General features: G+C 39.6%; 1 protein-coding gene across 1 annotated transcript in view; it reads right to left on the bottom strand.

Annotated features, from left to right (window-relative positions):
* Positions 1-1928: 1928 nt before the first annotated feature.
* The window catches only part of Agps (alkylglycerone phosphate synthase), a 99174-nt gene continuing 82059 nt past the window's right edge, over positions 1929-19043 (bottom strand). Inside the window, exon 20 of the mRNA NM_172666.3 lies at positions 1929-7357. Within this exon, the coding sequence (NP_766254.2) occupies positions 7236-7357 (122 nt within the window). The 3' untranslated portion in view covers positions 1929-7235. The remainder of the gene's footprint in view (positions 7358-19043) is intronic.

Genomic DNA, 19043 nt, shown 5'->3' with positions numbered 1-19043 from the left:
TTGAGCAATGCTATCAGAATTCTAGGCAAAAGCTCCAACTGTGGGAGTCACAATATTCTATGCTCAGTTACCCACAAAACACCAATCAAACAAGAGTGGTGGAAGGCTGAAAACAAATCTTTAACTGGTGTGGCCAAGCTAGGAAGAAGGAACTTGTGACCCCAAGTTCATCCTCAATGGGATAACAAGATGAGACTTTAATGGCTGGAGAGGCTTGGAGTTTAACAAACAGCAGGTGCTGTTTCAGGCCTGAAGTCTCCTGGGTCGTTTTCTAGGTTCTGATTCTACGAAGGGCTTGGGAAAGGTGCCATGGTCATCAGCCAAGGCAAGCAACTGGACTCTGTAAGATCACTCCTCCAAGCATGGTGGCGGATCTCATCTGAAATAGGGTGACCTGCAAAACTTGCTGTTGATCAGCGATAGTTTCAGAACCTTGTCAAAGGGGTGTTTATCCATCTTGAAATCCAAGGTAACTTCAGAAGAGTGACCATGAAGGAAAAGAGTTAAAAAAAAATTGGGGGCCAGGGGCCAGGGTAGAATGGCCGACACCTTTAATTCCAGCATTCGGGAAGCAGAGGCAAGTGGATCTCTGTGAGTTTAATGACAATCAGTGTTAGATTGGCTCTCGGTGCTACACACGTATCAAAGGATTTGGATTCAAGACACTGCTCTTTGAATGTGGTCTCTGGTATAGCACGGATGGTACACCACTATCTGTGTGAAGGTTGGATGTACAGGAGCAAACTCATACCCATTCACCAGAAGCAAACCACTAGAAACCAAGTGTATCACCAGGAAAACAGAAGTGGCTCGTCTGCAACGAGGCAGCTGTTGCACAGAAGAGGACACTTGCTCCCTAGGGTGTCAGATCTGGTTTAAAGGAACATCTCAGATGGAACCCTCACAGAATTGTCCTGACAGGTTGCCTCATATTAGGATGCCTTGTATATGATGGTTGTGAGTTGGATGTTTTCTTCTGGTTACCACTTTGTGATAAACAGCACACCCAAAAGCAAACTCGGGAGGCAAGAGTTTAGTTCAGCTTACAGTTCCACATCACAGTCCAATACTGAGGGTTGTCAGGGCAGAAATCTGGAAGCAGGAGCTGATGCAGGCTATCGAAGAAAGCGGCTTACTGCCTTGCATTTCCATGGCTCATTCATCCTGCTTTTTTATGGTAAGTATCCAGGACCTCCAGCCTAGGGGTGGAAATACCCACAGTAAACTAAACCCTCCCACATCAATCAACTTAAACAATATACCACAGTTTTGTCCACAGGCCAATCAGGTGGGAACATTTTCACAATTAAGGTTTCCTCTTTCCAGATGACTCTAGCTTGTCCTGACAGCCTGTAGTCATTTGGTACTTTCAGTCTCAGGCACTGAGATCTAATTACAAGTCCCTCTGAGTAGCACCAATGTGTGTGCTACTCTGGTCACTAGTAAGTGCATTGTTAATGGGTGCTGCCATGTCAGCTAATTAATAGGTGGCTTTTTAAGAGCTTTGTCCATATTGCTCTAAGGATTTTTTTTTAGTATGTGTATGTGTGTGTGCAAGAACACAAATACACACAAGTTCATGTGTCTAAGTACATTTGTATATGCATAACACCCCAAGGCTGATGTTGAGTTTTCTTCAATTGCTTTACACCATATTCTTCTCCATTTATTAAATATGGGTATGCTATCTGCATGGATGCCTGTGTACCACAAGTATGTCGTGCCCATGGGGGGCCAGAAGAAGGCATCAGACCCCCTGGAACTGAAGTTGGAGACAGTTGTGAGTCCCATGTAGGTGCTAGGAATCAAACCTGGGTCCACTAGAAGAGCAACGAGTGCTGGTAATCACTGAACCATTTCTGAGAGTGGATGCTCTTGGCAAGGTTTAAATGAAATCACAAGGAAATAAAAGGTTCTGTAAACAATGATTGGTTTTAGAAAGGATTTATTTGTTCCCAGCACATCTTTAAAAATTACACATGGGCATTTTTGTTTTAGAACAAGACTAAGAAAACCAGTAGGAAGAACTTCTGAACAGACACTAAAAGCCTGGTATCCAGACTATGCATTGAGCCCTTGTGAAACAAATGGCACGGCTCAGTTAGCATGACAGGCTATGCTAGAACCTCAGGGATGTCACCTCCCACTCCACAGCCACTTTTAGACTGTAAGTGTTAAGGGGAGAATTGTTCCCTACGCATTAGTTACAGCAGTGTAATGGCTTACATACACATTTTATCCACATGTAATTCTCCAAAAATTACAACAATACCAGCAGAACATGTACTACCATGGAGGAAGACTCAGGATAAGGTATTATTCAAGTCAAGATGTATCAGAGCAAAGTATTTCACAGGCCTAGTTAAAAAAAAAAAAAAAGCAAACCCACAAAAACAAACAAAAGACCAAAGCTGTAGAGAACACACCTACTTCTCACTGGATTTGTTGCTATCCAGGAACAAATGCTCATTATTCTGAAGGCACCATCACACACAAAAAAGACGGGCACACATGGTATGAGGACTAGAAACCCTGCCTGCCACCAGGCTTTACCCTTTGGGAGCTGTGTGAGCAAAGCCAAAAGCATACAGTGGGTGTCTCGGGACTTGCCAACCCTCGTCTCAGGGCCCCTGGGTCGGAACAGTAGGCATGAGAAGCAGACACTTATCCCACAGACTCATTAGCTGTTTGAGTCCAGCTTCAGCATGTAACTGACTGGAGACAGACAACCTAAACCGACTCTGAACAGAGTTTGTGCATACAGTCACGGAATTCTACCGTGTCCTGAAGAGGAAGAGCCTTGAACTGCTAAACCATCGCTGTCTTTACAGATGTGCCTTCTCTCCTTTTAAACCGTTTCATGGAAAAACAGACAAATCCCAACAAGGCACTGTGAGCTTTTAGGGCATAGTGTTTAAGTTGTCACTCAATAAATACCTATTTACTTACTGAAACTACCCTGCTACAGGCAATCTAGAACCTCTGTGTACAGTCAAGGGGATGGAGGTGTTTCACAGGGCACACACTGTGTTGCTGAGAAACAGCACAAACACTGGCTGTTTTCCAAATGGCATGTGTAACCGTGCAATCTATGCTCAAGATTTCTTTCTCCTGTTTCCTTGCTCTCAGGAAGCAAACCCCTAGTATCTAAAAAAACATTTAATCAAATAATGTATTATTATTTTATCTTTAAAAATAAAACAATATTCCTTAGGGGAGGCAGTCTTTTCATACTCACAGAACTAGGCGTAATTCTGTGAGGGTTCTTTGGCTCAGGCGTGTACCATCTGTGATCTTTACCCCCTCACCTAAGGCGCTGACCGTACTTAGAAGAATGAGAATGTCCACTGGGATGCTCCAGGTTTGAAAGAGAATGCTTGAGAATCACAGACTCAACACCACCTAGGAGTTTAGTCTTGGTTTAAAAATAACCAGAGACTGATACAACTTAGCTTATGATATGTTCAGCTGTAAAGCCAAAGGGATTTAGTCATAGTTGGGTTATCTAGACAATGCTACATTAGCAGACTTATAAAAATTACTTTCTACTTTCAAATCTGGAAATACAGGTTAAAAAAGTAAAGTTGAAAACATATGCATACAGAAGAAAAAACAGCTCCACACTTCCTTTGATTTAAAAAATCATAGGCTCATGTTCATTTTATTAATAATGTTTCTATAATCTCTTGACATTATACAAGCAGTTTGTACAGTTAAGTTTCACACTGAAGATGAACACTATTTGGCTTAAGGAACAGAAAGGTTGGTTACATCCTTCATGTCAGACACACACTTCAACAGTTTAAGGAAACCTTTTATACTTTCAGGATTTTCTTTTTTTAGTAAAGAGAAACTGGTAAGAATTAAATGAATCTGTAGGCAGATGGCTCATAATGGAGCATAGAGCCCTGAGCCAAGCCAAGCCAAGCCTCCAGAACTGACAATGCCAAAGGCAGAGAACTCGGAGCTCTTCAGTCCTAACCTGCACCGGCTGTGCTCCCTCCTTTTCTCCTGTTAAAAGCTGAGCCTCTGTCAAAATCAAAAATCACTAAGGATTAAGTGATGGGGGGGGGGGGAACCCTCAAAATTACTAAAACTGTTGACTCAAGCTCCTCAGACTGGAGATACACCTTCCACAGACAGCATCTGAGGCCGCCTTCAGTGTTGTGACTGCATGGTGTGAGGCAGTCCCTCTGCATCTCTTTGTTCTGACAGTGCTACCAAAGCTGGCCCCATTTGGAGCAACACACTTCAGGTTAGCATGTCAGAGTTTCTCTGATCAGTTACACTTAGAAGCTGTTGGTATGAAAGAGTATGACAAAAAATATCTCTGGGATTAACATGCAGAAAGGCTTTTTCAAATACGTCATCTAGGACTGTTACAGTGTTCTGGAGGGGGAAAGGAGGGTTCCTACATGTGTTTATATCTGATATAATATACACACCAATGGAAGCTTATATTTTATTGAGCTTTTGTTTCCCAAAATACACCAACAACACAAATATGCATACCAGAAAGCTTCCAGATTCATAAATAACCTCAGGTCAATAATCCTATTATACGTAAGCATTTTGAGTAACAACCTACCATTTCTAAAAAGACCATAGGTTAATCCTTTATTCTGTAATAAAATGTTGGACACAAGAAACATGTGGTCTCCACAATTCAGCTAACGGAGATGCTCAAGGACCATAGCATTAAGACTCAATTCACTTATGCACCACCACACATGGATGCAGCAGTTTCTCCAAGGTCAATACAGCCTGTTTGGTGAGTCTTTAGTATCTGACTCCATTTCTCACTAGCAGCAAGTTCCCATTCCCACTGAAAGCCCAACCTGCATGTGATTTAAGCAAACTATTACACATATGACTAACTTGGGAAGGACAAGTCAGTGTTCTAGGCCTCTGATACCCAACAGGAAAAACACTACTCTTTGAGTTAAGATGCTTCAGAGAACAGTATTTTCCTGGGCTTAGCTTCATGAAGCCATGTGCAGACACTTCTGAAAGAAGAGACAAGGTTTAAGTGCTTTGTGCATATTCATGAACTCATGTTCCTCCGCAGACACAGTCTACAACGCAGCACCTCCCAGAAGTGGCTGGGAAGGCTTCCTGATTTGCAGTAAGAACTACTACTAATGAACATTCATGTGTTCCAAAATGATCCCTGTAGAAATTACTTAAAATACAAAATGTAGTAACCATTATAGAATCGAGGTTGCTGAGGCCTCCATACACAGAAAAGGGAAGCAAAGACATAAACTGCCAACTGCCATAAAGCTCATAAGAACCAACCCAGCAACTCAGGTGTTACAATTACAGTACAGATCGCTGAGGCTGTGAAAAGCTGAACTCCTTGAGAAAAACGTTTTAACAATCACATGCAAGGAACTGGACCTACTAATGAAATTATTAAAATAACTACTTGGAAACATGTAGACACTTGCAGTGAGATGTTGGAATCTTACTAAATGCTACATTTCAATTACCAATTAGAGAATCACCTTCATGAAGATGCATTTTATAAAGAATCTTATAATTCTAGAAGCAATTTCCTTGAGTGTCCGGCTATTTCAAACCATCAAAGTCTTTAATCAAAGATCTGATGTAAATTTTATAATTAAAAATAAATCATCAATAAAAAGGCAGCTTCCAAAAAATAAATATTGAGTTTTTGTTGTTAACCTAATATTTAATATTGATTTTCCTACAGATTTAAATTTGTTAGTTTGAGGCCAATTATAATAGTTAAAAATTATTTACTATTTTGAAGTCTTAAAAATATTTTGTCAATTTTAAATTTTCGCTGTTCTGTTTAAGGCTACTTAAGATATAAAAGGTATCAAACTGCCCCAACGTATCTGGAGCTGTTGCTACATAGACAGACAGTGTGTCCTTTTAAAGGATCGTCTGCATTTTGACTTACATTATCTGATTAAATATTAATTTTAAAAAATTATCAAAAGTTAGGTATTGCATTAAGAAAAGAACCCATTTCAAAACATGAATCAGGAACCTCAACAGACAGTGATTTAAAGCAATTGTTCCACGTATTTCAATATCCAGTTTTGAATGTAAAAATGTCTGCTAAATGTAATTAACGTTCTCCTTTTTATTTAAGAAATAGGATATTTCAAACTTGTGATTATGGCATATGCAGTAATACATTTTCTTTTAATTTAGGTTAAACCAGTAATTCAAAAAAGCATTAAACCATTATTAAGAATTAAACTGAAAATGTTTTTCCATGAAAATTTATCAGGCTATTTGTGGCTAATTAAAAAAAAAGATCGTTGTCATTGAAATTATTGAGACTTTGAGTCAACTAATGACTATTTCTTTAGCCAAATAATTCTCTACAGCGGAGACAGCAGGCTCAGAAGACTTTCCTTTGCTCATGCTGCACTGCGTGTGCAGCTTACCAGGCATGGGGCAGAAGAAACCTGAGGCTGGAGGATGGACAATGGCCTTCACTTCATGGTACAACCTGCCCTTCACGTGAATTAAGTCAGCTGTTCTTACAAAGCACGCTATGAACGATCCAGGACACAGCTATAGTTGACACCTCAGTGATACAAATACAGCTCACACCCTCCTAGGAACAGACACGGAGGACAAAAGTGTGTCTGCTGACAGAGTAATTTATATGTTGGCAATTTAAGTTTGTAACATGTATGCACTTCAAGCAAAGCTTAGGCTGAGCACCTTATACAGATGAAGGCATGCTAGTAACAGACTACCAGCTCTGTCTTGAGTGTCCTCCCCAATGACCTACTCACAGGAAAGTATGCTTTAACAACATACACAAATATCTCTCACCAGCAGAATCTTTGCTAGATTATCTGCTTTAGAGAAATGTTTAAGAAAGGACAGGACAGAAGAGAGGCTAGCCGAGCAACGGATGACACCCTCTGCCTCAGCTCACCGAGAGGAGGAGCATGTAAAACAGCTGGCAGCATATTCCTCAGATAATGGGCAGCCTTGTGCTGCCTGACTAAAATCTGAAACGACAACCAGTTAGTTGGCTATAAACTGGTACACCTACAATGAGGCCCAGGAGCGCCATCTGTCAATCTATAGATGTAGAAACAAAGCACAGAACAAAAACCAACTCATTTTAAACCAACAAACAAATGTAGCTGAAATACAGTCCCATGATATATTCAATTACTGGTATAACCATAGCTGATGACTTTTAAAAGGTAACATTTTTCATAATGATATTAATGGAGTTATAAAAGGTTTCTGTTTCCAAAGATGTTACTTGGGTCCACATACTCCTTGACCGACTTTAGCATTCCAAAGCCGACATCAGAGATGCTCTCCTTTAGCCACTGCTTTCGTATCTTGCCCACTGGAAAAGAGAATGAAAAAGGCTTCAGTACACACCTTGACTGCTGGAAACCAATCAATCTTGTGACCATGAGTGAGCAAACACTGTGTGATAAATGCTTTTTTTCCAAAACGAGCAATGCTTTGCTTTATTTGATTTATTGAGCCCACCAGACGATCACGCTCATTAAGCCCGATGCATTCCCAGGGGAAGTCTTTGCCCCACAGTGTCTCCTTTCTCTGGAAACTATGAAATGGAGACTGAAGGAAGTGTGGACTGAGATTACAGCCTATACAAATAACAAGATGAAAAGAATCGTGCTTATCAAAAGAGCCTAACCCTTGTCATAACTACCCAACAAGCCCAAATTCTGTAGAACATGAAGTTTACTGAAGAAAAGTATCATAGAAAAAATGAATCTGTTTGGATAGACTTAACAAAAATGACAGATCTTTAAAATACTTTAAGAAATACAATTAAAAGGACGGAGAAATTTTGACTCAAAAGATTCTGGGGGGAAAGACCTAGTTATGAATCTTTTCAAATAAAATTTTTTTCCAAGTGCTTTACAATTAATCTGTGTACCCTGGGTAACAGGCTCACTCTTGCCGCTCTTCTGTCAGATCCAAACGTTTTGGCTTTTGCTTTTGGTACACACAAAAGCAGGTGCCTACTCTGTATTAAATTTAATCTCCTTTTGTGAACTGTCAGTATTACTTTTTTTTCTTGTTTTAGGGCTTACACATTTGAGGCAATGAAGTATCACAATAATTAGCAGCGTTAATCATTTTTAAAGGCAGTAAAGAAAAAATAAAACCTTTTCTACCCAAAACTTTTGTGAGGGGCAGATAAAAAAATTCTGTCAACTTGCTTTGGCACTAAAAGCAAAAATAGTTTATTGACTTTAACATGACAAAACGGGCGTCTTAGTTTACTTTAGGGCTATTTTCAGTGAGCACTTCTTGAACATATGCGTTACTATAAAATAACCAAATTCAAATGGCCACTTTACACAAATGTTCATTAATGATCCAAAGTCATCAACAGAGTCTTAATTGGCCAACAGAAATGCGAAGCCTTTCATTAAAGTCTTGGGCCTGTCACTCTGAAGTGTACTCCCATTTGTCAGGCTGCAGCAATATATCACAGCACCTGCCTTTTGGAACCTTAAATACCATGTCAGCTCAGCTCAAAGAAGATTTCAGGTCCGGTTTTTTGGGAAACCACTAAATCATCATCTAAATAACCAAATGGCATGATACTTCAGAGAGCAAGCTATCTGTGGCTGGCATCAAAACATCAAAGCGCTGTGCTGCTATAATAGGGGAAGCTAAGTTTAGTGGGGGTAGGGGAGGGGATCGGAAGTTCAAAATGGAAGTTTCTGATCTCTCTCCCTCCCTCCCTTCCTCCCTCTCTCCATCCCTCCCTCTCCACACACACACACACACACACAAGAACTCCTTGCATAGCCTCCACCTGAAGATCTCACCTTAGCACTAGGCTACAACCTGAGCTGTTTCATCTGCAAATGGACTGACCTATTCAATTAGAACATCCTACACAAGTTGAGAGTCTGTGTTTCTGGATTTGCTTTGAGATAGATAGATAGATAGATAGATAGATAGATAGATAGATAGATAGATAGATCGGTCTGACTTAGGGAAGGTGCTAGCCATGCTGCCGCAGCTCAAGGGCGAGGGATGAAGAAAGCCAGCCCCAGTCTGCAGGTTAGCTGTAATATAGCTTCACTGAATGTGTCCTGTGGTTATGGATGTAATTGTCCTGAAAAGACGGCAAACAACTGCTCCAACAAGATGGAGCACATTAGAAGCTCAGCAGGACACCCAACAGCTAGCTTGTCTGCCTGGTTTTACACCTCCAGTAATAATGCAATTCCACAAGGAACTGAACCATTGTCTGAGAAGCCACCCAACAGCCATTGCATACTTAATGAAGTCACTCACCAAGCACTGGAAAACAGAAGGTGCTTGGAGTGCATCATTAGTTCTGTCAGAAGGATAATTTACACATCTATCTTGTCAAATTTTCTATGGTTTATACTTTTACAATAATCAATCTAACATACATTTGATTAGTGAACTAGGAAGCAGCAGGGGAGAAGGCATAGCTGCAGTCCCTCAGAAACATGTTTGATGAAAGAATTTAACCCATCGGTGGTACTGGTTTGTGAAATGTTCTGATACTGGTGACAGAAATAGCAAAATCGGGACGCTGCAAATCTTGACTTCCCCAAATAAAGGAACTAGAAAGCTTTGGTTTTGCTTAGCAAATTAACTTAGCACTGTAGAGTAAGTGTGCTAGGAGGAAGCATAGTTAAACAAAGCATCCCATGAGACTTGCTAATTAGAGAGTAACTAGGAACAGTCCTGAGATTCTGGAAAACTGTATGGCAGCCTGATACATCAATACATTAAAGCAGCACAGGGCCTAAGCCCAGAAGGAAGTGGCTTCCAAGCACACCTTCATTACGAAGCTGGACCACATGTATTTCAGAAAATTCTTAGCTTGCTTGATATTCATCAATCAGAGGCCATACTCATCCATACACATGTGACATAGATGCTACACACTTATATAGTAGCACCTTAAACATTTGCACAGCTTATTTTCTGAAAAGAAACAGTTCCCTTATAGATAGAGCACACCCTATCACACGGGAAGAATGACTGAATGCTACAAACAGCAAATATGACAACTTCTACAAGCCTACTATGCAGTAGGCACTACAAAGAGGCATGTGGCATGAAAACTTATCCATTCCACACGATTATCTACATGTGCTGTTGATGGCTACTTGAGAATCTAGTGGCCAGGGACATCTTTTCTTGCTTAAACGAAAGTCTGACTTCCAACTGTGTCTGTCTTATAGAGTAGGGAAAATAGGAGATTCAGGGATGTTTCTTTGAAATCACTTACTTTACACAGCTCTTTGGACAGATTCAAGGAATACTGTGTTTTGTTCACTTGTCTGTAACCACAGTTCTGGGCATGGGCAAAGACAGGCAGGCCCTAGGGCTCGCTGGCTCGATAGTCTAGCATAGAAGGCAAATTCTAGGTTCAGTAAGAGTCCCCATCTCAAAAACTAAGGTACAGAGTGAATAAGAATGATACTCAATGTGAACCTCTGGACTCCACATGTACACACTGGCATATGTGTGCATATATATAGCATGTGCACGTGCACACACACAGGTTAACGGTGGAATGGTATTATATGTTTAAAAAACGTGGACATGATGGCTAGCCTGACCCACAAACATCTGGAACTCCTCTTTGTGGTTTAAGACGTAGCAGAAACTACTAAATAATTCTATCTTAAAAGGAATAAATCTGAGCCAGTTGAACACAGATGTATCTTTATCTAGATATATTTAACTTGCTACTCAATTTGATTGTAAGGGCAGAAAGACATTTATAGATTTTTTTCAGAAGAACAAAATGAGAGGACCAGCATACAGCGCAGTGGGAAAGTGCTTGCCTAGCATGCTACAAGGGTCTAGGTACTTGGTAGAAGGGAGGAGGACACAGAGAATGAAGTGGACCAGAAAGAGTAGAAAAGAACTGGCTAAAACTGAAGAACAAAAGCAGAATTAGCAAAAGCCAAAAGTAACAGCTACTCTTTCAACAGCTACACCTTGAAAACTCAGGGTATACAGGACATGTCCAGCATGCACAGGGCTGATCTTAATCCCCATCATCACAAAACGAGCAACAACAAGCAAAACACTACACTCAACACACCAAGTACCAATTCACCCTTAATGTGTAAATCATATCTTAGAAAGAAAATCATGGAGACTTGGTTTTATAGGAGGACACTAAGGAATGACTTTTTAAACTTTCCCTCCCTCCCTCCCTCCCTCCCTCCCTCCCTCCCTCCCTCCAGTGTATGGTATATGTGTGTATGTGGAGGCCAAAAGAGGATGCTGGGTATCTTCCTCTATTCCTCCAAGGCCCTCTCACTGAGTCTAGTGATCATATTTTCTCAGCTACAATAGCAGCCAGCAAGTCCTAGAGATCCCCCTGCCTCTGCCCTACTCAGAGCTGGGCTTACAGAAGTGGACCAGATACCCAATGTGTTATATGAGTGCTGGTATCTGAACTCTGATCCTCATGACTATGCAGAAAGCATTCTCAACCACTGAGCCATCTCTCTCTAGTCCCCATAGCTTCCTATTTTTCCATTACTTAGTACGATGAAACTACTACTAGCTGTATAAAACTGTTAGACGGATACCCAATATCTCGTCAGATGAAGCTTGGGCATTCTAGGATCTGTTAGGTACTAATGAGAAAAAAAAAACAAAAAAAAAAAATGGACAATTAGACTGAGTTACTCAGTAGACTGATAATGTCTCTTAAAGGGAGATTCAACTTAGAAAGTGCTCTGACTTATATCTACTTGTGCAGTAAAGCACACTGTAATTGGTTGCTTCTGGCAAAACTGCATACTTCATAAATGCCAGGCAACTGATCGATACCCGAAAAGTGATAGCATCCAGCCTGTAAGAGAATCTAAGATGGGACTATGACTCTTCATGACCTCGTAAAAGAAACTGAATGTTCAAGCCCATGAACACAACAGTGTTATATGGGTTTTCTCTCATTGCCGACATTTAAAATGCCTGTTTTCTTTCTGTGTTGTTTAGTGGGTTTTCTTGGTCTTCTGAGACCAAGTCTCGGTCCTGTCATCATCCTGCCTTAGATGCCTGAGTACTGGAGTTATAACAATATAATGTCTACCATCACAATACCTGCTGGCAATGTCAGTTTTTGTTGTTGTTTTCTTATGCTAAGGATTTGACTACACAGTATATCTAATAGCTCTGAATATTTGAATAGTTCTTTTGAGACTACAAACTGAAAAGAAGTTTCAGTAATTAAAGTAAGAATTGGATTCAATCTGTCTTCAGTACCACCATCAATTAGTTTGTTACACTTAAAATTTAAACTAGAGTAGAATTGAGTGTTTATACACACAACAGAGACCAAAGCAAATGAACAGGTTAAATAGAATAAGACTGATAAAATAAGAAAAGAATAGAGAATGTTCTTTCTTGAAGACTAAGGACAATGTCTTATTGTTCTTTGTAATCATGTTAGATAATACAGTATCAACCACACAGAAAGATAATCACTACATTTAGATGAAGTAAAAATGAATGGAACCACAGTTATTGTTAAGACATTTAAAATATAGCATAGGGATTCAAAAATCTAATAAAGCAATGTAGTTTTCTTAGTTTCTCAATTGTATTCACCCTGTGTTTCCTGTATTTTGGCATTATTTCTTGAGGATACCTAGAGCTATTCTGTAGTAGGTACAGACGGCACGGCGCAGAACTGCACGTTTTCATTGCTTCAAAATCTCAAGAACTCTCTGAACCTTATTAATAATTCTCTTATTAATAATTCTCAACTGCAGTGACTAGCACTTAGCAATGTTTATTAATAATTCTCAACTGCAGTGACTAGCACTTAGCACTGTTTATTAATAATTCTCAACTGCAGTGACTAGCACTTAGCAATGTTTATTAATAATTCTCAACTGCAGTGACTAGCACTTAGCAATGTTTATGGAAATTTCTGGCTGTCCTAATGGGGCAATTGTTATTGGCATTGTGCTGGATAGTTTTATGTCAACTTGACAAAAGCAAGGAACCACAATTAAGAAAATGCCTGGATAAGATCTATATGTAGAGCATTTTATTAATTAATGACTGATGGAGGAGGGCCCAGGGTGATATCATCCCTAGGTTGAGGTCCTGGGTTCTCTAAGAAAGCAGGCTAAGCAAGCCATGGGAAGCAAGCGAGTAACAGCTCCCTCCATGGCCTTGTATCAGCTCCTGTATCCAGGTCCCAGCCCTATTTGAGTTCATTTCCTGACTTCTTTTCAGTGATGGACTACCACATGGAAGAGCAAGCCAAATATAAAATAAACACTTTGCTCTCCAACTTGCTTTTTGGTCATGGTACCTTATCATAGCAACCTTAACTAAGATAGGTATCTACTGCTAAACATTCCAAAACACTGAGCAGCACTCCATCAACAAAAACTTATCTGGCCAAAAATGTAGCTAATGTCAAGACTGAGAAGTCCATGGCTCTCTATGCTTCCAAGGGTTCACTACCTAGAAGCCCAAACAACTGCCATAAACTTTCAATGCTATAACTTACTGGGTCAGCAGCTGCATTTGGCACAGCCCTGCAAGAAAATAGTGTAAATCTAAACTGCTCATCACAGTGGCCACTAGTTATATGTGGATACAGAGCATTTAATGTGCTTAGTATAAGAGCAATTTTTTATTTTTAATTACAGAAATTTAAATAGCTATATGCAGCATCATGGCTTCTAAATTGTACAGTGCAGCTACAAAATAACAACAGAAATAAAATTTACCTAACAGATATTAGACTTTTAACAGATACTATATGTGAAAATATTTATTAAAATTAACTTTGGTAGCCATATGAAACAGACTATAAACAGTTATGTACCTCTAACAATATGATAACGTAATATGGACATCGTCACACTAACACCTTACTTTATAAGGAAGGGTCTATATGAAAAACTGCCAGGAAGGAAATGTTCTCTTTAACAGCACAAGAAAACGGATGCCATTCATTTCTAATAATGCCTGTGGGGCTGGAGGATACATAAGTTTAGCACCTAACAACACAGGTGTCTCACAGCCCTGTGCCTGAGGCTGAGTCTCTGTAGCTGCCTAGGTGGGAGGGCGGCAAGCAGTGTGTACTTGATAGAGATTTCCCCTGTGAGCCCAGTTTGCTACACCTACGGTAGGAATAAAAAGCTGTAATGTTCTGATATATTACAAATTAAATTTGTTTTTATCTACTGTTGGATCTATTTACATTGTTTTAGTAAAAAAAAATAGTATAATGTATTAAAAATGTTCTGAGAGAAAAAGCCAGCCATTAAGAAGAAACTGAAAATATTTACTTAAAAGGTCAAACAAGCATTTTGCTCTCTAATCTGATGTGATGTAAAGTCATTGTTGGCACACTACCCAGCTGCTCACTATCAGAGGGCATGGCTTTGACCCTGGTACAGTCAAGATGCAGAGCAGCTTTATCTCCAAAGCAGCTGTGTGCTACCTGTCTCCAGCTGCCTCCTAGCCCTCACTCACTCCTGGAAACTACTAATCTCTTCCCAACTATTTTGTCAAAACTGCTGCAGAATCATAAGGGCAGAAGCCTCTTGAGACTGGTTTTCATACACTGGCACAGTCCCACAGAGATGCACCCAAGTAGTTATAGTTTGTCGTTCGTTCCCTTTTGTTACTGAGTAGAATTCCAGAACACAGCGTAGCAGGATTTGTTTAGCCCTTCACAGGCTGTTCCACCTTCATCTTTTTATAGTTGAGTCCAGTTAAACAATCTGCCCTTTTGTGGATTATGCTATTGATCTCTGCCAGTCTGTAGGGCTGAAGATTTTCTCCTATACTACTTTCTAACAGTTTTAGAGCTCCATGTGTTACATTTAAGATAATAACCCATTTTGGGTTAATTTCTGTATGGATGCAGATTTAGTTCAATGTTCTTTTGTATGTGCAGTTACATGCATGTGTGCTTACAGATGTATAGCTACTCCAGCACCACTTCCATTGGAATGTTCCTTGAGTCCAGGTGTGTGGACCAAGTTATGTGTTCCCATATCTATTCCATAGATCTAACAGTGTAGTCTTGATTTATACAAAACTACAATACATAATAAGGCTCAAAATCAGAAAGGTATTTTTGTCTCTCTTTCAAAATTATTTTAGTTATTTAATTCCTTTGTCTTATCACATAAATTTTAGAATAATCTTTCCCAGATCCATACGAAAAAGTCTGCTAAAGTTTTAACAGGAAATGTGTTTTTAAAGATAGATCAGTTTGTACAGAACTGACATTTTACAGGAATAGGCCTTCCATTTATTCCAAGGACTTCCTTGGTTCCTGCCATTGCTATTCTGTAACTTTTAGATTACAAAGCCTATGTATATTTTCTTGAATTGAAACCTATGCACTTTTTTAGGTTCCATTTACTTCATTTTTTTAGCAACTGTGAATGCTGTTATATTTTAGATTTTCATTTGTATATTTGTTGTTAATTTTTGTATGAAATTAAACTTTTGTATATATTCTTGCTGACTCTGTTTTTGAACATTCTCAGAGATTTTCTAGACAGAGAACCATGCAGTGGCCGAGAAGTCTGCTTCTTCCCTCCCTCCCTCCCTCCCTCCCTCCCTCCCTCCCTTCCTCCCTTCCTCCCTTCTGTTTCACACTACAGGTTTCTAACAGAGGCTCTGCTCTGCTTCTTTTACTTCAGATGTTTCTGATGCTACTACTAGTTTCTACTGACTATCAGGGGAGAACGCTAGTAACAGCTTTGATTTGCTCGGATACCAACATTTTAACCAAGACTGTAAATGCAATCAGCACATTTTACTTATTGACAAAGGATTTGAAGAATAATTTTAGAAATGAATGACCTAAAATTGTAAGTCCAAGTTCAAGTTAAATATGTGGCTGACACAAACTTTGTTGTTTAAACTGACCAGCAAATCAGCTGCAAAGACAAGAGCTATGGAGATTGAGTTAAACAGACTCTGTTTCCTTCAGCCTCAAGTTCCAGACTACATCTGTTTTCTCTGATACACAAATTCAGAGTTAAAATAGCTCCATTTATCACAGCATGATTGTAGGCAGACAAACCAGCCTGTCTGTTTCCAGATAGTGAAAGCGACTGTTATTAATCACAATTACAGGCCAAACCCTCCAAGAGAAATTGCATCAATATTCTCCTAACTCACAGTTCTGCTACTCTGAAACAAACAAACCAAAAACAAAAAAAAAACAAAAGAAAGAGAGAGAGAGAGAGAGAGAGAGAGAGAGAGAGAGAGAGAGAGAGAGAGAGAGAGAGAGAAAGAAAGAAAGAAAGAAAGAAAGAAAGAAAGAGGAGACGAGACGAGACGAGACGAGATGAAACAAAAATGAAACAACAACAAAACCAGCCAACCAACCCCAGTCCTGAGGGTGTCGTGACAGTGCCTGGCGGTCAGTAAAGAAACATGCTACTGAGGCCAGCTGAACTTGTCAGTTCGGGGAGCAAGTGAGGAAAATCTTTTATACATATAAAATTAGCAATCTCTCAAAAGTATTAATAGTAAGTCTAACAGCACAATTAAACATGTTATTTAAATTATGATTAGCAATGGACATTTGAAAGTTTAACTGCAAATAGAGAAGCTAGTATGAAAATAGACATTTTATTATAGCCAATTTCATTGCCAGTAATGTGAAACTTATTTTTCTTTCATGAAGATTTTTAAAGAGAATTCTAAGCTATAAATAAAGATGATAGTGTCAGACCTCCTTAAATGTGCACATCTTTTCTAAATAAACTGCAAGCCACTCTTCAGTGGTTGGTGCAAAAGATTAAGGAAATAAACCAGAGTTCTCTCTGGTATTCTCCTACTGTTTAAAGATACATGCTACAATGCTTCAGAGCCTCCATGCAAGGCACTGTCCATGTTCTCCATGCACTGCAGCTACATCCACTAGCCAGCCTCTGAGGTGGGAAACATCCCTCTTGGTCTGCAGCCAAGGGCACCTGAGGTCAGAGAACCTGCTTTCCTGCAGTCTCATCAGTAAACTCGGAGCTACAAATACAGGTTTTATGTCACAGGCTATATCCTTTCCTACTTACAGTGTGTGTGTGTGTGTGTGTGTGTGTGTGTGTGTGCGTGTGCACATCCATATGTGTGCCCCTACACATGTGGTGCTTAGAAATGAACCTAGGACCTTCTGCATGTGAGGCAAGTACTCACCTTCCAACTATACTCCATTCATCATTTTAATCCTCATCTTGAGACAGGACCTCAATATAAATTGCTAAGAAAGACTCGAACTACCTCAGCAGCCCAAGAATGACTTAAGCTTATGATCTTCCTTGAATATAGAATCATATTAATGAAAAGGTCCGTTTACAGTATTTCTGTGAAAGTGTGTTAGCAGAGTCACTTAATCAGCAGATTACAATAACATTCATTTCTCTGCATATTATTAAGTGTTCCTTATATACTTTGTTTTAAAGCAGATGGGCCTGACAATGCTCTCCTATAATCCTCTTCCCTAGGAAGAACTATGTAGAGCAGACACTCAGTGTTCTGGGAACTGGAGAACAGAATGTGACCGAAGTCATAATTCTGCCACTGAACAGGATTCAAACTACACACACGAGCAAGGGAACATTTCTAGGAAAGTGACATCTTTACTGGAGACCTAAATGACCAGGTAAAGGGAGCCACGGAAACATCTAGGAGGAGAACAGCAGAAAATGAGGGAATAGCATGGGCCTTGAGGGGAAAGAGGTTCCATTTGAGAAACAGCAGGAAGAAAAAAAAAATAAAAGAGTATCAGAGACATGGACCACTGCATCACTGAAAGCCTAGTGAGGGGTCTGGGTTTTCTTCTGAATGTGAAGAGAAAATTTGAGTTAAAGAATTTAAATAGAAAAAGAAAGATTCCCAGGCAGCAAGGGAAGGGAGGAAGGGTCCTATGAGTTAAGAGGGTACTTACTGCTCTGTGCCCACAGGAAACAGATCTGAACTAAGGTGGTGCCAGAAGTGGTGACATCTTTTGATTTCTGGAGTCTTCAGGATGGTTCTGCATTGTGGGGCAGAGACTGTCACTAAGGAAGTGGGTGACGGGGCGGGACAGGATGAGCTCCCTGCTGGGGCATTTATAAGACCATATCCTCTCTTGATACTATTATGTGAGTGGTCTGCGCACCTCTGCAGGCCTAGGGTCTTTTTCTAAGCACTACAAGAAATCATGTAGTTTGGAATTTGTTTCCATTCAGTCATTGTTTCTGATCACACAGAAAATACATACTAAAAATGGGATAGAATTTTTTAAATCTCTTAATGCAGCAGCTTCTAAATTTAATATGGAATCAAACTTTGCCACATTCTACTTCAAGCCAATAAACAGAATTTTCTCAATGTATGAAGTCTAACAAATAAAGTCTAAACCTAGAACTTGAAAATATATACAAATTGTATTAGTGGTTTTACTGTATGTATGGTCTGAATAAGAATGGCCTACATAGGCTCACATATACTTGGTGAGAGTACTTGGTCTCTGGTTGGTGAAACTGTTTGGGAAGAAGAATTAAGAAGTACGGTCATGTTGGAGGAGGCATGTCACTGGTGGGGCTTCAAAGGCCTATGCTATTCCTAACATCTGTCTCCTGGTTGTGTTTCAAGATGTAAACGCTTAGCTACTGCTATGCCTGCCTACCTGCTGCCATGCTCCCTGCTGTAGTGGTCATGGTCTCTAACCCTCTGAAACTGTGAGTCCCAGAGTATGTTGCCTTGGTCATGGTATTATCTACAAGAATAGAAGAAATAACTAAGACACTATAACATAAACTGTCCTGAACTGTTTTAGTGCCTGAATTTGAAAATGTTAGATGCCTATAATCAGGAAGTATAAAACCAACAAGAAAGTAAAAGGATTTATGGGCAAGAACTAAGAAAAATTATCTATAATAAAAAAAATTAAAGCTTTTGGTTCCCTTCTGTGGTACTTGTTTAAAAAGTAATTATCTTACATAATGTGCAAATGAAAGAAAAGAAAGAGTTACCACCTTAAAGGAAAACTAATACATATTCTT

The sequence above is a fragment of the Mus musculus genome, chromosome 2 (genome assembly GCF_000001635.26).
Source record: "Mus musculus strain C57BL/6J chromosome 2, GRCm38.p6 C57BL/6J".
NCBI classification, from domain to species: Eukaryota; Metazoa; Chordata; class Mammalia; order Rodentia; family Muridae; genus Mus; species Mus musculus.
Note: the sequence above shows the minus strand (reverse complement) of the source record. Positions and strands in the feature narration are given on the sequence as shown.